The sequence below is a fragment of the Mustela lutreola genome, chromosome 8 (assembly GCF_030435805.1).
Source record: "Mustela lutreola isolate mMusLut2 chromosome 8, mMusLut2.pri, whole genome shotgun sequence".
NCBI classification, from domain to species: Eukaryota; Metazoa; Chordata; class Mammalia; order Carnivora; family Mustelidae; genus Mustela; species Mustela lutreola.
In genome coordinates, this window is record NC_081297.1 from 23,928,071 (window position 1) to 23,945,629 (window position 17,559).

The 17,559-nt window shown below is 36.6% G+C and overlaps 1 protein-coding gene and 1 long non-coding RNA gene across 4 annotated transcripts in view; one reads left to right on the top strand and one right to left on the bottom strand.

The window, feature by feature from the left end:
- CUBN (cubilin) overlaps positions 1–17,559 on the top strand; it is a 258,475-nt gene that overhangs the window by 36,000 nt on the left and 204,916 nt on the right. Inside the window, exons 18-21 of the mRNA XM_059184039.1 lie at positions 13,188–13,332; positions 13,554–13,732; positions 16,097–16,262; positions 16,814–17,030. Coding sequence (XP_059040022.1) covers positions 13,188–13,332; positions 13,554–13,732; positions 16,097–16,262; positions 16,814–17,030 — 707 coding nt within the window. The remainder of the gene's footprint in view (positions 1–13,187; positions 13,333–13,553; positions 13,733–16,096; positions 16,263–16,813; positions 17,031–17,559) is intronic.
- LOC131838233 (uncharacterized) lies at positions 8,821–16,202 on the bottom strand. 3 transcript variants are annotated; one of them, XR_009356525.1, is made up of 4 exons: positions 16,070–16,202; positions 15,364–15,495; positions 13,596–13,710; positions 8,821–8,943 (listed from the first exon to the last, which is right to left on the bottom strand). It is a non-coding gene; the product is annotated as an uncharacterized LOC131838233 (long non-coding RNA). The 3 variants fall into 3 exon arrangements; XR_009356527.1 differs by having other exon boundaries at positions 8,821–9,697; XR_009356526.1 differs by having other exon boundaries at positions 8,821–9,779.

The following is a 17,559-nucleotide window of genomic DNA, read 5'->3' on the forward strand; positions in this document are numbered from 1 at the left end:
ATGTGTGATTTACAAATGTCTTCTCCCATTCATCAGGCTGCCTTTTTGTTGTGTTGACGTTTACTTCAGTTTGTAGAAACATTTTATTTTATTTTTAAGATTTTATTTATTTATTTGACAGAGAGAGATCACAAGTAGGCAGAGAGGCAGGCAGAGAGAGAGAGAGGAGGAAGCAGACTCCCTGCTGAGCAGAGAGCCCGATGCGGGACTCGATCCCAGGACCCTGAGATCATGACCTGAGCCGAAGGCAGCGGCTTAACCCACTGAGTCACCCAGGCGCCCTGTAGAAACATTTTAGTTTGATATAGTCTCATTTGTTCATTTTTGCTTTTGTTGCCATTGCTTCTGGAGTCAGATCCAAAAAGTTACTGCTAAGACCAATATCAAAGAGCTTTCTTCCTATGTTTTCTTCTAGTCTGTATGGTTTCTGGTCTTACACCAAGTCTTTAATCCATTTTGAGTTAGTTTTATGTATGGTATAAGACAGTGATCTAGTTCCATTCTTTTGCATGTTTTCTCAACACCATTTATTGAAGAGATTTCCTTTCCCCGTTGTGTATTCTTGCCTCTTTCATTGTAAATTAATTGACCATATGTAGTTGGGTTTATCTCTGGGTTTTCTGTTCTTTTCCGTTGATCTCTATGTCTGATTCTCCTGCAATACTATACTGTTTTAATTACTCTAGCTTTGTAGTATAGTTTGAAATGAGAGAGAGTAATGCCTAAAGCTTTATTCTTTTTTCACATGATGGCTTTGGCTATACAGAATCTTTTGTGGTTCCCTACAAATCATAGGATCGTTTGTTCTCTTTCTGTGAAAAATGCCACTGGAATTTTGATAGGTCTATCATTGAATCTGTAGATTGCTTTGGGTAACCTGGATAATCTAACAGTATTAATTCTTCCATCCTATGAGCACAGAGTATCTTTCCATTTATTTGTGTCTCCTTTAATTTCTTTCATCAATCAAAGTAAGTTTTCTGCTTCTTTCTGTCTCTCTTTTTTCCCTGTGGAACCCCTGTAATGTGAATATTACTCTGTTTGATGATGTCCTATATGTTCCTTAAGCTAAAGTTATTACTATTTTTTTTTCCTTTTGCTGCTCTGTTTGGAAGAGTTCCACTGCCATGTCTTCCAGCTCACTGATTCTCTCTTCTGCTTGATCTCATCTGCTGTTGAACCCTCCTAGCATATGTTTCAGAGCAGTTATTGTGTTCTTCATTTCTGTGGCTTCAGTTTGGTACTTTCTCATATTTTCTATACTTTAGTTGAAGTTTGCACCATGTTCATTCATTCTTCTTCAGAGGACCATGCTTTGAACTCTTTATTGGGTAAATTCTTTATCTTTGTTTTATTAAGATGCACCCCCTCCAAGGGTTTTATCCTGTTCTTTCATTTGGAACATATCCCTCTGTCTCCTCGTTTTGCTTATCTATCTGTGTTTCTATGTATGTATAAGGTATAACAGCTATTTTCCCAGTCTTGGTTGGGTGATCTTGTGTAAGAGATAAACCCTATCATTTAACCTTGCCCTAAACCATTGTTGTCTCTCAAACCTTTATGACTGGCTAAGCAGCCTGATTTTTCTCTTGGTAGGTCCTAGGTGTTGAGGGTGTGCCAAGACCTGTGAGTGTTCCAGAGGGGGTGGATTTCGGTCAGCACCTAGGTTCAGGCTATTTAGAAGCTAGACCCTCAGGCAGCAGCTTTTAAGGTATGAAAATATATATAGTCCTGTGGGACCTCAATTATGGACACTGCTGGCTCTAGTCCAAATGATCTAGATGTGTCTGCTTAGCAACAGTTGTAAATTTCAAGGCTTGAGACGAGTGTATGAACTATTTTCTGGGAGGTATTGGTGAGCTGTAGTGAGATCAAATAAAAAAGATGGTATCCCCCAACCTATGCTTCCTGAGAGCACCTCTATAACCTCTACATCTGTGGTAATCATGAAGTCTGTCTCCCCAGGCCAAAACTCCATGTCAGATAGATAGGACTTTTTCACAGCAAAACTGGAAATGTGTTCCAGTCTGCTGTCTATGCAGTACCCTGGGAGTGGTAGCCTGCCAAGAATGTTAGGATGCAGGTCTAATCCCCCTTGGCCACATGAACCAGATGCTCACAGGGCATTCTTTGTATGGACTGTGTTGGCTGGCTGGCTTTGGTGGTGTCACTGTAAAGCAGCATGCAGGGGTGGGGCATTCACTAGGCTGTCACTGGCAAGGTTAAGGTGGAGTGGCACATGGGGAGTAGGGTGCTCTCCCAGCTGGTGGGCTGCATGTAGTAGTGGTACAGGGAGAGGGGCACTTGCTTGGCTGGCTTAGATGGGGTCATGGAGTACAGAATATAAAGGCTGGGTATGCCTACCAACACTAGCAGGTTAGAGGGAGAATGCCAAAAATGGTACCTACCAGTGTCTCCATCCCCAGAGGGAATCCCTATAGATGAATCTCTGCCTCTCCTTCCCATTTTGGTGTGGCACTTTTATCTTTTGTTGTGGAGAAGCTTATTCAGGTAGTTTTCAGTTCTTTATCAGAGGGAATTTTTCTACATGTAGCTGGAGATTTGTTGTGTTCATAGGAAGAGGTCAGTTCAGGATCTTGCTATACTGCCATCTTGAACTGCCTCTCTGGATTTAGCAATATATATTTTTAATCCAGAGATTGTTGTCTCAGAGGGTGATGTAAACGTGTATATTCATTCAGTTTGTTTTCCAGAATATCCCATAAAATACATTAAAGTTTTACATTGTGGAGCAATTTCAGATATTTTTATGTAAATAAAAATTAAATTTCCACCATCTGTTTTTTAACTTTAAGGATAGAAGAAAATAGCTCACACTTAGAGAGTACTTACTATGCACCAGGTGCTATTCTAAGACTTTAAAGTACTGTAATTAAGTAGATAACGATTATTGTCTTTCTACTATCTGTTGGATGTGGTACCATCTTTGACATGAGTTAATTCATTGAATCCTCACAAAAACCATTATTATTCCTATTTGAAATGAGGAAACTGAGGCTCAGAGAAATTGTCTCTTGCTCATGGTTACATGTCTGGGGAGTAGGAGAGCTGGAAATTGAATTAGTTTCAGTTGTACTGTTCTCTGATAAGAACAGAGACACAGTTGTGTAGCTAAGACTGCAAAAGTTGGCTCACCTTCCATAGGAAAGAAGCCCTTGTGAGTTTCCCAATTCCATATCTGGCTCCCTGGTCACAGGACCATAACATGGAACCATGCACAATGCTTTTCTGAGACAGGTAACACTAACTCTAATTTGTAGGGAAATCTGCATACCTTTGTATTAGATACTATATAGGGTTCTTATGGCTCTAAGGTGTCGCCAAAGCATCTGGAATGATTTACCCTCTCTGTCCTTGCACTATGTTCTAATTGAATTTCAGTAAGAAGTTATACGAACTCCAAATCATTATGAAAAGTTATTAAAAAAATAAAGCATTGGAACATTTAATTTTGTAAAACAGAATAGGAGAATATTATGTGGCCAGAATGGGATTAGAGTTAATTTTTCTAAGTGCTTATTTTTGCCCAGTCATTTGATGACTGTATAACCTTGAACAATTTTTTATCTGGATGCTTCAGTGCCTTCTTCTACAAGATACCCTACCTATTCCTTCAAACTTCATGAATATAAATCAAGACAGTGAATGATAAAAGAAGCTTAAAGTATTAAAATATTATAAAAATGCAAGGTTTTCCTAGGCCAGATTTCCAACTCCTGCCTTGAACTTATCAGTTCAGATAGAGCTGGTAAGACCCTTTCATGGTTTGCCATTGAAGTATTGACATTCTGATGTGCACACACACCCATAAAGTCTTGATTAAATTTCCCTCAGAGGTTGTTGATGGAGACAATATAAGAGCACTATTAGGAGGACAGGACATGTATCGTGATTTGAATAATTGAAAAGATTTTCTCTAATGTCCTTGACCATCCTAAAGGAGTACAATCGATTTGTAGAATTTTAGTACCAGCAAGGGTCTGAGAGGTCATCTAATTTAAATCCTTAATTTTACAAATGAGGAAATTGAGGTCACAAAGACCAAACTCTAGTTAGTTATCAGAATAGGATTTAGATGTACCTACGTGGAATGCTAGATAGACATATGCTGACTTCTACCAATTTCTTGCCAATACCTCATATCTATCTATTGGGATAATCTGTAAACTGAGCCCCCTTTTTTTTTCTAAGTATATCTACTGCTTTTCATGTTCTTCAGACAGTGGGCATGGAAGAAAGTGATTCTGGAACCAAATTCAAATGGCATTATTATGACTCAAAATACTGCTCTCTGAAATGGTGATTTCATTTTTAAAAGGTATACCTAAAAAGTGAATATTTAAGTAAAGGAATAAAAAAAAGAGTCATGGTACTTCAGATACACTGGTGGTTTAGAAATCAGATGAATTTTGCCATTTATTAACTCTATTTATAAGAGAGAAAAGACCACCCAAAATTTTAGAAAGAGTGAAAAGTGAGAGAGGGAATTCTAGAGAGATCTGGGAGAATAATAACAAGAAATTTTCTTTTGAATGAATATATGCATTTCTAAAAATCCTACATCTTCTAATTATGTGGTTCCAGTTGTCTTGTTCCCATGAAAATCTATCCTTTAAATGGAGATATTTAAATAAAGATACTATTGCCTACTATATCTTTTTCATGTATCGTATTTTTTGAAAGATTTTTTGCTCAGTAAGAGAGCTCTGTAAACATTCTATTTGAGAATAAAATTTAACTACAGAAGATAATAAATGTGGTATTGCCCAGATCCAGTGTAGCATATTTTTCTTTTTATATTATGAAGCACACATTTATGCATTAATTCTTGGATTTATATATCTCTTTCAACTAAACTTCTGCTTCTAGAAACTCACATTGCCCATGGGTGATGTAATGTGGCCAGTAACAAAAGAATGAGTATAGCAAGAACAGATCAACTGTTAGTTCATCTGTTTTTGTCTAAGAGAGCTTTTAAATTGTATAGAACAAATCAATGAATGGTACAGAAGCATCTTTCCAGAATAAAAAGCAGCACCTCTCATTAATATTTCATAAGTGATTTAAGCCCTCAGAACTCTAAGTGAAGGACACATAAAGAAGTAATGAAAGTTTAATTTTTAATCCCAGGGAATCCAAGTAGTAGTCTGAATAATAATTTTAGAAGTCTATATAATGCTAAGGCCAGGGCTTGAAATGAGATGTAGAAAGAAATGAATAGAATCTCCTTGACCAATCCTGAATCATCTGACCTCTTCCTGCTAAGGCTTCTGGTAAGTGGAAAGGGAACCTCATAAGAGAGACTAATAAGGGAAGGGCAAGGAGAAGTGCCTTCTGGGGAAATAGGAGAGCTTCTGGGGAAGTTGTTCCTTCTTAGAAGGAGAAAGCAAACAAAAATAAATGGCATAGAAAAGTAAGCTACGTTAAATTTGGTGTCTGAAATATGGGGAATATGTCCTACTCTGTGTCATTGAATGACAGATGACTTCTTGCTAATCCAAGCAAATTCACAGAGCAGAAATTACACACCTATCTCTTTACAATGTAAGGAAACTAGAAGTCATTAATAAAAAATTTTTAATATCCAAATACTTGGAAATTTATAAACTCTCTCCTAAATAGTTACTGGGTTCAGGAAGGAAATAGAACATGAAATGAAAGACAATGTAGAAAATAACAAAGAGGAAATGCTAGATAGATATCAAAATCTATGAGACGTGATGAAACTCAACTTCCAGGTAAAATCTTCAAAATTTTAAAGAAGGAACTAAAAATTGGAAACATAGGAGAGGATGACAAGCTGAAACACTGGAGATCTATCTTCCCTCTGAACCTTTTATCTGAACCTTTTAACCTCCCTCTCCTCTTTCCTGGTACTCCTTATCTCAGCGCTCCCAGCTGGCCTTGCACAGCATTCCTACATCTCCACACATCTTTAGATATAATCAAATTCACAAAAGATTTCCTTTTGCTTTTCTTAGGCATTGATGCTATTCAGCTCCAGCCTTGGAATGGTTGAGGGAGGGCTATGACTTTTGGTCTGCTTGAATATATTTGTTATCCTCAAAGGGACATGCTAGTTCAAGTCTCATGGCTGGGACTCACTAAATAGTTCTTAAGAATAAAATTCAAATGGCAGAGAAGGAATAAGACCTCTGACAACTGAAACTGGAATGTTAATTGCAGCAAACAAACATACCAGTGGAGGCTGAGGATTATTTCCAGTTAGGCACATGTTGACATTAATTTTAGTTCAGAGAAATATCTTTCAGAGATGACCAGAAAAGGGGGCAATGGAGTGATGTTCAGTAGTTTGCATTCTTCAGCATATTGGATCTGGAGTTTTGGCAGAGGTTAGAAACACTCAGTTAGTTTCTTAGCTCTGTTGTCAACACAGTCTTTCCACAATTCCTTGGCCATCCTGATCTTTTGTAATGGAGTGGCAAAATATGCCATTGCTCAGGTGAAATAATTTTATTGGTTGGTGTAGTGGGAGCCAGGGAAAAAACTGAGATGGTAGCCCTACCTCGTTACAGAGGTGTGAGAGATTTACAGAACAGATCCTTGCTCTGTGTAAAGGAGCTGCATGCTCATAGGGGAGACTACAGACCCAATGGGACAAGTGAGCTGCAGAGGCTATAGGGAAGGGCATCTATCTAGAGTGCCACAAGCTACTCAGAGGAATCAAGAGGAGGGCCAGTTCTCTCTGCTATAAACACAACACTGCAGGGAAACATTGAAGGGCTTCAACTCTCTCTTGAATCAAGGGCAAGGTATTTTACACCAGTGGGCATCAGTTTCCCTAATCTGTAATAGGAATAGTAGTATTAGACTTCTCAAAAGAATTAAAAGGGGTTATCCATTTGTTTGTCTATTTATTCTCTAAGTATTTGTTGAACAACTTAGATGCCAGGCACTATGTTAGGGGTTGGGTGTGTAAAATAGACAGATGTTAAACAAACAAGCATGCAACTGTGTTGGGAAATGCATTTTGAAAGAAAGAAAGAGTCCTTTGGAAGAAAATAACAGGGCTAATGACGTTAGTTGAATGGTCAGAGGTAGCTCCCCCAACGACAGCACAATGAGTCTGAGAATTAGAAGGAGTTAGCAATGCAAAGAGTCAAGAGAAGGAGGATTTCAACTGGAGATGAATTGAGAAAAAAAAAATCTCGACAAACTCAAAGAATTGTGAAGAGCCTAGTGTGGCTGGAATCGCAAAGGAGAGAAAGAAAGAAACAAGATTTAGGCAGGAGCTAGACCTTGTAAAGTCTTTGTAGATGGACATGAAGAACCCAGATATACTCAGTGCAAAGGGGAACAAGTAGAATGTTCTTAGCACAGAGCCCAGAGCACCAGTCATTGGTTACTGAAGGTTAACTTGAGGTTGATTCTGACAGTGATGCTGGGGAGAAGAGAAAGGGAGGAGAGGGTATCATGATGGAGTCTGCCATCATGTAGGTTCACACTTCTCGGTAAAACTAGACAAGGATTCCTGATTTTGGAAAAGCAGATTTTTAAAAGTATTGGATAAATTATAGGTTTACTGATAGAGATATCAGAAGAGACACTGTTTCGTGAGGCATAAAGTGCTTTAAAAATTTATCTCTGAAATCATGAAACATAATGACAATAACATAAGGAAATAATATAAAAAGTTTTAGAAGATTTTATTTATTTGTTTATTGAGAGAGAGAGAGAGAGATTGAGAGAGAGCCTAACCAGAGGGAAGGGCAAAGGGAAAGGGAGAGAAGAATCTTAAGCAGACTCTGGCTCAGTTAGGAGCCCGACGAGGGTCTCCATCTCACAACCCTGAGATCATGACCTGAGCTGAAATCAGGAGTTGGGTGCTCAACAGACTGGCCACCCAGGAGCCCCAAGGAAGTAGTTTTTAATCCCTGTGTGGCTTCTCTCATTACTTACCCTCACTGTTTATTGTCTTAATTGAAGTGGGGCCACATCCCCCTCCTATGTACCCAAATTAACCCAAGACTAGTCTGCATGATCCAGTCTTTATTTTGCTCAGGGGCATTTCCACCTGAAGCTCACTTCACAGGAAGCTACACGTTAAACATTGCTGTGTGGGAGGCTTCTGTCTTTAGCTCTTGGTTGGACCAGACCCATGGTCTAGCATATTTGGTTTGCTTTGAATTAAAGTTTAATACTTTAAATAGATGTTTGGAATTGTTATATAAAAACAAATCTGGATACATAGCAGATACAAACAAACAAGCACATGCATTAAGATGGGGCTTTGGGACCTGATCCATTCCAGATGTTAAAGCTTACCGCTGACTAGGCTCTAGAGCTCACACTTAAATTTCATATGAACTGTGTTTTTCTGGCCTTGTTTATTTTAACTTTCTCTACAGGAAATCGTTCCTTTGTAAGAATTCTGTTTTTGTTGTTGTCTTAATGAATAGTATATCTTCAAGAACTAGTTCAGTCTGATTAATGCAAAAGTCAGAAGCCATCTGGGCTGTTCCACAGGCTAATGATCATGGGCCACAGGCTATCTATTGCTTCTCTGGACCTGAAACAACCAGTGTTAGATGGATAGAGACACTGGAATTTTGAAGTAGCCCTGGTCATTTCTTTGCAAATGTGATCCAGTATAAAGAACGAACTTGATGTCATGCCTCTATAAGTGACTATGGTATGGCTTCACCTGACTTGTTAAGAAAAACTCCTTGTTAATATAAACCAGGTTTAAATACAAATCATCTCATATAGTAGGTTATACTATAATAACAGTCAACAGCAACACAACAAATCAAAAACAATAACAAACAAAAAAATGTCTGTGGCTTACAACAGTATACATTTATTCTTTGCCCATGTAAACATGTTGGTTTTGGGGGTCGCTGGCAGTTCTGCTGATCTGCTCACCCTATCCCATCTGTCCCTGGGACCCAGGCTCTTGACCTTGTAAGAAAAGAAAGGAGAAGATAGTTGACTCCTTCAGTGACTCCCAAAGCTTCTTCCTGGAGATGGCATATCACTTCCACTCACATTGTGTTGGGTAAAGCAAACCATATGGCCAAGCTCAGTCAATGGGAGGAATAAGTTTTCATTCTTCGTGGGGTGGCATTGTAAGTCACATGGCAATGAGCTGAGATGTTAGATCCCATGACAGGGAAGGACGTAAATAATTAGGAAAAATAATACAGTCTATCCTAGTGCCTGTGCACAAAAGAAAAAGGGGTTGTTGTTGTTGTTGTTGTTATTGCTGCTGTTGTGGGGAGGTACAAATTTACGAGTCCTACATATTGAATGTAGAGTGGGCTGCAACAATATCCGAGACACTTTAGAGCATTTGATGAACTTTATTTATCTCTTTCAGAGGATCTGTGGTTAAGGTATTGTCATGTCCAGGATCCAGAGAGAATACAGGCTTTCAGATTTAATAAGCTTTCATTTCCACAGAGACAGAGAAACGCCGCCAAAATCAATTGTACCTTCTAGGTTTAGGGCCCTTGAGCCCTATAAGTTCCTCTTAAAACATTTGGACTGCAGCTGCCTTTCTCCTTGCTAAAATCCTTGAATTTCATTAGTGAGGCCCTGGGGAATGGCCCACTTTAGCTTGCTCTGATGCTATTTGGCTGTTTTTCTTCCTTCTTGTCATCTTCTAATGGGCAAAATACAAGAGACTACAGTCTTAGCAGAGGAGAGTGGAGCCCTGGAGGTTGAGAGAGAGCGGGGTGGTATCTTTCTCTGTGTTTCCTGCTTCCTGGTTTCCAAGAACTAGTAGGTTTGTCTCGCTAACAAAAATTGAACCATCATACCATGCCTTAAAATTAATGAATCAACAAGTGTTTGTCAAATACCTATTTGCAAAGTTCCATGTTAGATGCTAAAGGCGCGGCAGATGTTTTCCTTCAAAGATTCACAGTTTGGTTAGAGAAATATTTAGCATAACTTTAAGGCAATATGTGAAATTCGTGTTACAGCTCTTCGAAAGAAACCAGTTTGGTATGAGTCAGTAGGGAGGCATGTGATTTTTGAGGTCTGTGTAAGACGCGATCATACGGCTGCACTCTAATTTATTTAATCACTCTCCTATTATTAGACACTTGGAATATTTTCAGTTCTTGTAATTATAGATCAACTTTGATGTGAATCCTTGTGTGTCTCTGTCTGTATCTTGAATGATTTCCCTATGATAGAGTGTTAGGAGTGAAAATAATGGGTCCAAAACTGAACATTTTGAAGACTCCTGATGCACACTGTCAAATTATTTCCCAGAAATTTATATATGCTTTTACCAGTTGTGGGTTGGAACAACTGTGTTACCACGTCCGTGCTGGCTTTGAGTATCAGAACTTTAAAAATCTTCCCTTTATTGCCCATTTCCCTTAGCCTGGATAGATAATCCTTCAAGGCTCAACTTAAAGGTTATATCCACTGACAAATATTCCATAATCCCCTGTTTGAGTTGAGGGTTTTGGGGTGAAGTCAGTTTCTTTTAAGGCCTTCTTTTATCACCGTTTCTCTATTCTGAAATGAAATTTGTAAGATGATATAACCTCAATACACATAAAATATAAAAAATATATTTGAGAATATAAGATTTAGGAGAAATAAAGTAAAAAATGTACAAATTTACTTATTACATTATGTTATAAGCCCAAGCAAGCTAGACTTGAAGAAAAAATGAGGGCTTAGTCTATTTTCTCTTTGAGTCACTGTGAATGCCACAGTACAAACCCAGGCTGACGTGGCTGTGTAGGTTGGTGATAAATTTTCTGAAATGGTTACGAACACTTGTCAGATTTCCGGGAAAAAACTTAAACTTAAAACTTAAAAAAAAAAAAAATTCCTTTGATTTATACTCTACTTATAATCTTGGAAAATCCAGTGTGTATTAAAATTGGGCAAAAATATTTTAGATTCGTTCTATAAAATAGAGCTAGATTTTACACTTAGTAATAGAACTGTCCCTTATACGAGTCTCACACAGGATATAAGGGGAATTTTGTGTGTGACTATCTCACATTTCAGGGTGTTTAGTGTCTCTGGTCCCTAGGCACTAAATGCCAATAGTGCCTAACCACTACTGCGTTAGTTGATTAAAACAAAAACAAAAAATATTTTCAGAGATTTCCAAAATGTCCAGTTGTGGGGTGCCTAGGTGACTCAGTCAGTTAAGTGCCTGCCTTCAGCTCAGGTCATGATCTCTGGGTCCTGTATTGGACTCCCTGCCATGCCAGGAGCCGGCTTCTTCCTCTCCCTCTGCTGCTCTCCCAGCTTGCATGCTCTCTCTCTCAAATAAATAAATAAAATCTTAAAAACAAAATGTGTAGTTGTGACACTTATTGAGAACCATTGTCTTAAGTAATAATATACTGTATTCATGGAATCATTCCTGATTTTGTGAGAAACCTCTAGCGTTTCACCTTTCAAAGTGTCAAGAATTTCAATAGCTATTCTTTAGTTCACATTTTTTTATTATTAGGCATTTTGCTGAGGAATTCACAGTATTGTTTCATCTATTTACTTAACAACCCCGTGAGCCAGGCTTAGATTTAATAATTTGCTCGGAAGTGCAGGGACTCTGGCCAGGTCTGTGTGACTCCATGGACTGCGCTCATGGTCCTTATAAGACATTGACTATTGATTTAAAGCAGGTGGTCCTTATTGTATGAAGGAAATTTTCTTTTGCTTCCAACTTTCTAAGAGTTTTGCTTTTAATAAAAAGAAATGCTAACAATTTTTTTTTAAACATCTACAGAAATGCATGGTTTATCTTATTGGATCCATTGATGGATGTAATTTATAATTCATAATTTTAAATACATTTGCATTATTTAAATTCTAATATTTGATTGGTTCATAAGCCTAATGTTAAAGTAAATTTGTTCTTCTAGACCTGTGTTTAAGATTTTTGTATCTATCCAAATAGGTGAAAACAATCCATAGTTTCATTTGTATTAACTATGTTGGAATTTAGTAAGAGAGTTCTGAGAAAAATCTGTTGGAGATTCTTCCATGTTTCAGGGTGGCTTAGAACAAATTATCTATGGCAATCACTTATTCCATAAAATTTTGAGATAATTGGGACACCCGGGTGGCAGAGTTGGTTAGGTGTCAGACTCTTGACGTCTGCTCAGGTCATGATCTCTGGGTCACGAGACTGAGCTCTGTGTCAGGCTCTGTGCTCAACATGGAGTCTGCTTGAGACTCTCTCGTTCTCCCTCTGCCCCTCTTCCTACTTGTGCATGAGTCTCTCTCTCTCTCTTTCTCTCTAAGTACAATCTTAAAAGAAAGTTTGAAACAATTGATGAGATAGAGCATTTTCTGGGAGTTTTGGAGGGGTAGGGAGTAATTTGATAATGTTTTCAATTTTATCCAGGGTTTATTATCTCTTCAGATTTTATTTTCCTTCTCTTTGAGATAATTTTAGTAATTTATATTTTTTCTGGAAATAACCATTTCAAACTTTCAGCTGTATTAGCATAGCACTGTACAAAGAATTATCATTCATATGAAATGAATATATCAGTATCTGGGTATTTATAGCATGTTTCTCATTTTTGGTTTTTTTTTTTTTTTTTAGTTTTTTCTTTATTTTCTTTTGTCATTATTGACAAAGATATATCTTAAATATCCCTGTCCCCCAACTTACTCCCAAAAGACAATTCTTGAATGTATTCTTGAATTTAACATTATTTTGTATTTTATTTATTAGGTTTTACTTTTAGTTTTACTTTATTATCCCTCATTTTAATATTTTTCCAATTTTTTAAGTTGACTCTTTAAATTCTCTTTGTTATCTACTGTTCTGTCTCTTTCAATAATAAAAGCAGTTTAGTCTATGACTTCCTTTGATTACAGATTTGACTAAAACTTGCCTATTTTGATATATCATGTTCTCATATTTTGCTATTTTCTAAATAATCCAAAATTATAAATTTATCTCCCTGTTCACATTGTAGAAGTTATTAGGAGAAAGTGTTAAATATTCTTATGCTTTTGGATTTTATTTGGCTTAAGATTTTGTTATCAATATTTAGTGGTCTTTTATTGTGCTGAATATGTAACCCAATATTATGTAACCTATGTAACCCAAACTAGATTAACTTATTCTGAATCTGCCATTTTTTCATCTCCAAATAATCCACCATTGCCAAAGTAATTTTGTTGATGATCTATTTTGTTTTTCTATTTAGGTTCGAGATGATCAAACCTTACTTGGAAAAGTCTGCGGCAGTGAAACCCTCTCTCACATTAAATCCATTACTAATAGTATCTGGATCAGGCTTAAAATAGATACTTCTGTTGTAAGAGCTAGTTTCAGAGCTGTTTATCAAGTTGGTAAGAAAATTTATGCCTCAGTTTTTAAGTTTCTAATTTGTCTGTAACATTTTAATTTCTTGAAATAACTTAGTAATTTTATGTCTTTGAATGGCGAGGAAAAAATTCTAAGAGTAATATCTCATTCCTTTATATTCCTATGCAGAACTAAACCTTGCAATAAAAGTGAAGGCAAGAATCACTTATCTAAACAAACGCTACTATCATTTTCATATTTACAGCATGTGGAGGAGAATTAACCGGAGAAGGGTTCATTCGCTCACCTTTTCATCCTAACGTGTATCCGGCAGAGAGGATCTGCAGGTGGACCATCCGCCAGCCCCAAAGCCAAGTAGTTATTTTCAATTTCACTGCCTTTGAAATTGGAAATTCTTCCCACTGTGATAGAGATTATATTGAGGTAAGAGTAAAACACCTTTGAATACTTGTATTTGGTTGAATGTTATTGAAAATATGATGTCACAGTATCCTCGGATCAGTTACAGGAAACAAAACTGTTTGTAAAGAGGAATATACCCTATGACTAAGTGGGATTTATCCCCAGAGATAAATAAAAATAAAGGAAAAAATCTTCCACATGATTACCTCAGTAGATGCAGAATAAGCATGTTGCCAAAATCCAGTGTCTTTTCATGATAAAAACGCTCAACAACAAACTAGAAATGGGCATCAATAAAAAGTCCACAACTAATATATATATATATTTACTGATGAAATACTAAATCTTTTGCCCTTATCATCAGTAAAAAGATGTCTGTTCTTACCACTTCTATTCAACATTATATTGGAGATTTTAACTAGGGCAATTAAGCGAGGAAAGGAAAGAAAATGCATTCAGAATGAAAAGGAAGAAGTAAAACTATCTCTCTTCGCAGATAACATGATCTTATATATAGAAAATCATAAGGAACCCATACATACATACATACATACATTTAGAAGGAATGCACACACACCAACATATCCAGCAAATTGCATGATACAAGATTAACATATGAAAGCTATTTCTTTTTCTACACACTAGCAGTGAACAATTTGAAAATGAAACCAGGGAGCCAGTGCCCTTTACAATAGCATAAAAAGGAATAAATATTGAGAAATGCGTCTTTAAAAAGATGTATAAAACATATAGTCTTAAAGCATTATTTAAGGAGATTAAGGATCTAAATAAGTGGAAAGACATCCCATGTTTATGGATTAGAAGACTTAATGTTGTTCAGTTGGCAGTACTCCCCAAACATATCTGAAGATTCCATTTAATCCCTATCAAAATCCCAGCTGGCATGTTCTGCAGAAATTCACAAGCTGATTGCAAAATTCATCTAGAAATGATGGAATAACTAAAGCATTTTTGAAAAAGAAGAACCAAGTTAGAAGACTCACATTTAACCAATTTTAAAACTTAGAAAAAAGCGACAGTAATAATAGTGTATTATTTGAGTAAGGACAAAAATCGGAAAAAATGGGAAAGCATTAAAAATACAGAAAAAATCCACTCCTGTATGGCCAGCTGATTCTTGAAAGGTCACCAAGACATTTCAATGGGGGAAAAAAATAGTATTTTCAGCAAATGGTGCTGAGTAACCACATACAAAATTGTGAAAGTAGACCCTTTCCTTACACCATACACAGAAATTAATTAAAAATGGATCATAGACCTAAGCGTGGGAGCTAAAACAGTGAAACTTTTAGGAGACAACAGAAGGGTATTTAGGACCTAGATTAGGCAAAGGCTTCTAGATATGACACAAAGAACAAAAAAAGAAAAGAATAGAAAATTGGGCTTCATCAAAATTAAAAACAATCTAATTTTAGTGGGCAAAGAATCTAAGTGCATATTTCTTCCAAGAATAAACACAAATAGCCAACAAGCACATAAAAAGTTGCTGAATATCATTCATCTTCAGGGAAATACAAATCAAACCATAGCGAGGTACTGCTTCACAAGTAAGCGGACGGCTATCATCCAGAAGCCACAACATAGAGCGTATGGGCAAGGATCAAGAGAAACTGGAAACTTCTTACACTTACACACTGCTAGTGAGCATATAAAATGGTACAGCCACTTCAGAACACAGTTGCAAGTTCCACAAGAAGTTACGCATATGAGCCAGCAGTTAGCATTTATCATCTGACCAAGCAGTTCCGCTACTACCTGTATACCTGGAGGAAACGAAAATATATGTCCACATGAAAATTTATACATAAATGACTACAGTTGTTATTCTTGGTAGCCAAAAAGAACAAACAATATAAATATCCATCAACTAATGAATGGATTGTTAAAATATGGCTTATCCATACAGTGGGATATAAAAAGGAATGAAGAAAGGACACATTTTACATGGATAAATCTTGAAAATAGGTTAAATGAAAGAAGCTAGTCATACGAGACCAAGTAGTGTGTAATCTTATTTATTTGAAATGTCCAGTGTGGACTCTCTGAGCCTGGGGTTTGAGGGAAATGGGGAATGATCACTAAAAAGTATGAAGTTTCTTTAGGGGTGACTAAAATTTTATTTTATGACATTAATAATATCTTTCAAGAAATAATTATTCTTAAAAAAAGTTGTACTGGGTATTATATAAGACAGATGAATCACAGACCTGTACCCCTGAAAACAATATGTTATATGTTAAATAATTTAATTTAATTTAATTTTTTTATTCTTTTTTGAATTTAATTTTAAAAAGCAGTTTTCCAAAATAATATCTAACAAAATAAACTTGAATATACCTTTTTTTGTCGCTGTTGTTTACTCAGATTGGTAGCAGTCCAATTTTGGGTTCTCCTGAAAATAAAAAATATTGTGGCACAGACATACCTTCATTTATAACATCTGTGTACAATTTTCTTTATGTCATATTCGTGAAAAGTTCTTCTACTGAAAATCGTGGTTTCATGGCCAAATTCAGTTCTGCAGATTTGGGTAAGATACTGACATTTTCTCCTACTTTGCCTTTGGACAGAAAAAGTAAGCAGCAGTAATAAATTATTATAGAAAATTCATCTGCGCTGTAGATGTGTAGTCATCAACATTGTAAAAATTTTAAAGTACACTCAAAAGACAAAGAAAAAATATATTTCCTAATTAGTACGTATCAATAGTTAACTGATTTCTACTAATAAAAGAGAAAAACTAGGTTATCTTAAGTGGCATATGAGGAACATATTTCTTTTTCAGTTTTTAAGAGGTTATGATCAGATTTTTTTTTTAAAGATTTTATTTATTTATTTGACAGAGAGAGATCACAAGGGGACAGAGAGGCAGGCAGAGAGAGAGGAGGAAGCAGATTCCCTGCTGAGCAGAGAGCCCGACACAGGGCTTGATCCCAGGACCCTGGGATCATGAACTGAGCCGAAGGCAGAGGCTTAACCCACTGAGCCACCCAGGCGCCCTGATCAGATTATTTTATTTTGAATTCTGGGTAGCTTGTTGGTTAGTTATTCTAATAATGATTATTGTTTTTATTTCGACAGCATGTGGAAAAATTCTGACAGAGTCAACAGGAATCATTCAAAGTCCTGGCCATCCAAATATCTACCCTCATGGCATCAGCTGTACCTGGCATATATTAGTCCAACCCGGCCACCTGGTTCATTTGATCTTCAGGGTGTTTCATCTGCAATTTCATTACAATTGCACAAGTGACTACTTGGAAGTTTACGACACTGGTTCTGAGACATCTCTTGGGAGGTAAAAATATTTTGTTTTTATTTTCTTTTAACACGCAAAGAACTTCCTGCTTATTTGCTTCCCGACTGCAGTGAAGAATGTTAAAATCGACCATGTTGTGTTATAAAAACCAGTTGAGAGCAACATGTTCGCTCCTCCATGACCATTTCTGTATCGCTACTGACTATTCTGTAGTCTTGGTCTTCAGTAATTAAGTTTTGACATAGTGTATACCCATAAAAGCATTGCCAAAATCAAGATAATTCCTCACCTCTGTCTCATCCCCATCTCCAGGAAACAACCAACCTTTTGATAACTATAAATTAGTTTGTAAATTCTAAAATTGTATAAAAAATGGAATTAAACTGTATGTACTCCTTTCTTGTCTGGCTTTTCTTAGCATAATTGTGTTGTTGTTGAGCTTGGATCTGAGGGTTTATAGTTTCATCAAATTGAAAATTTTTTGGTCATTATTTCTTGAAATAATTTTCCTATCTCTTCTTCCCTTTGGGGACTCTGATTACAAGTATCTTAGGCCATTTGATATTGT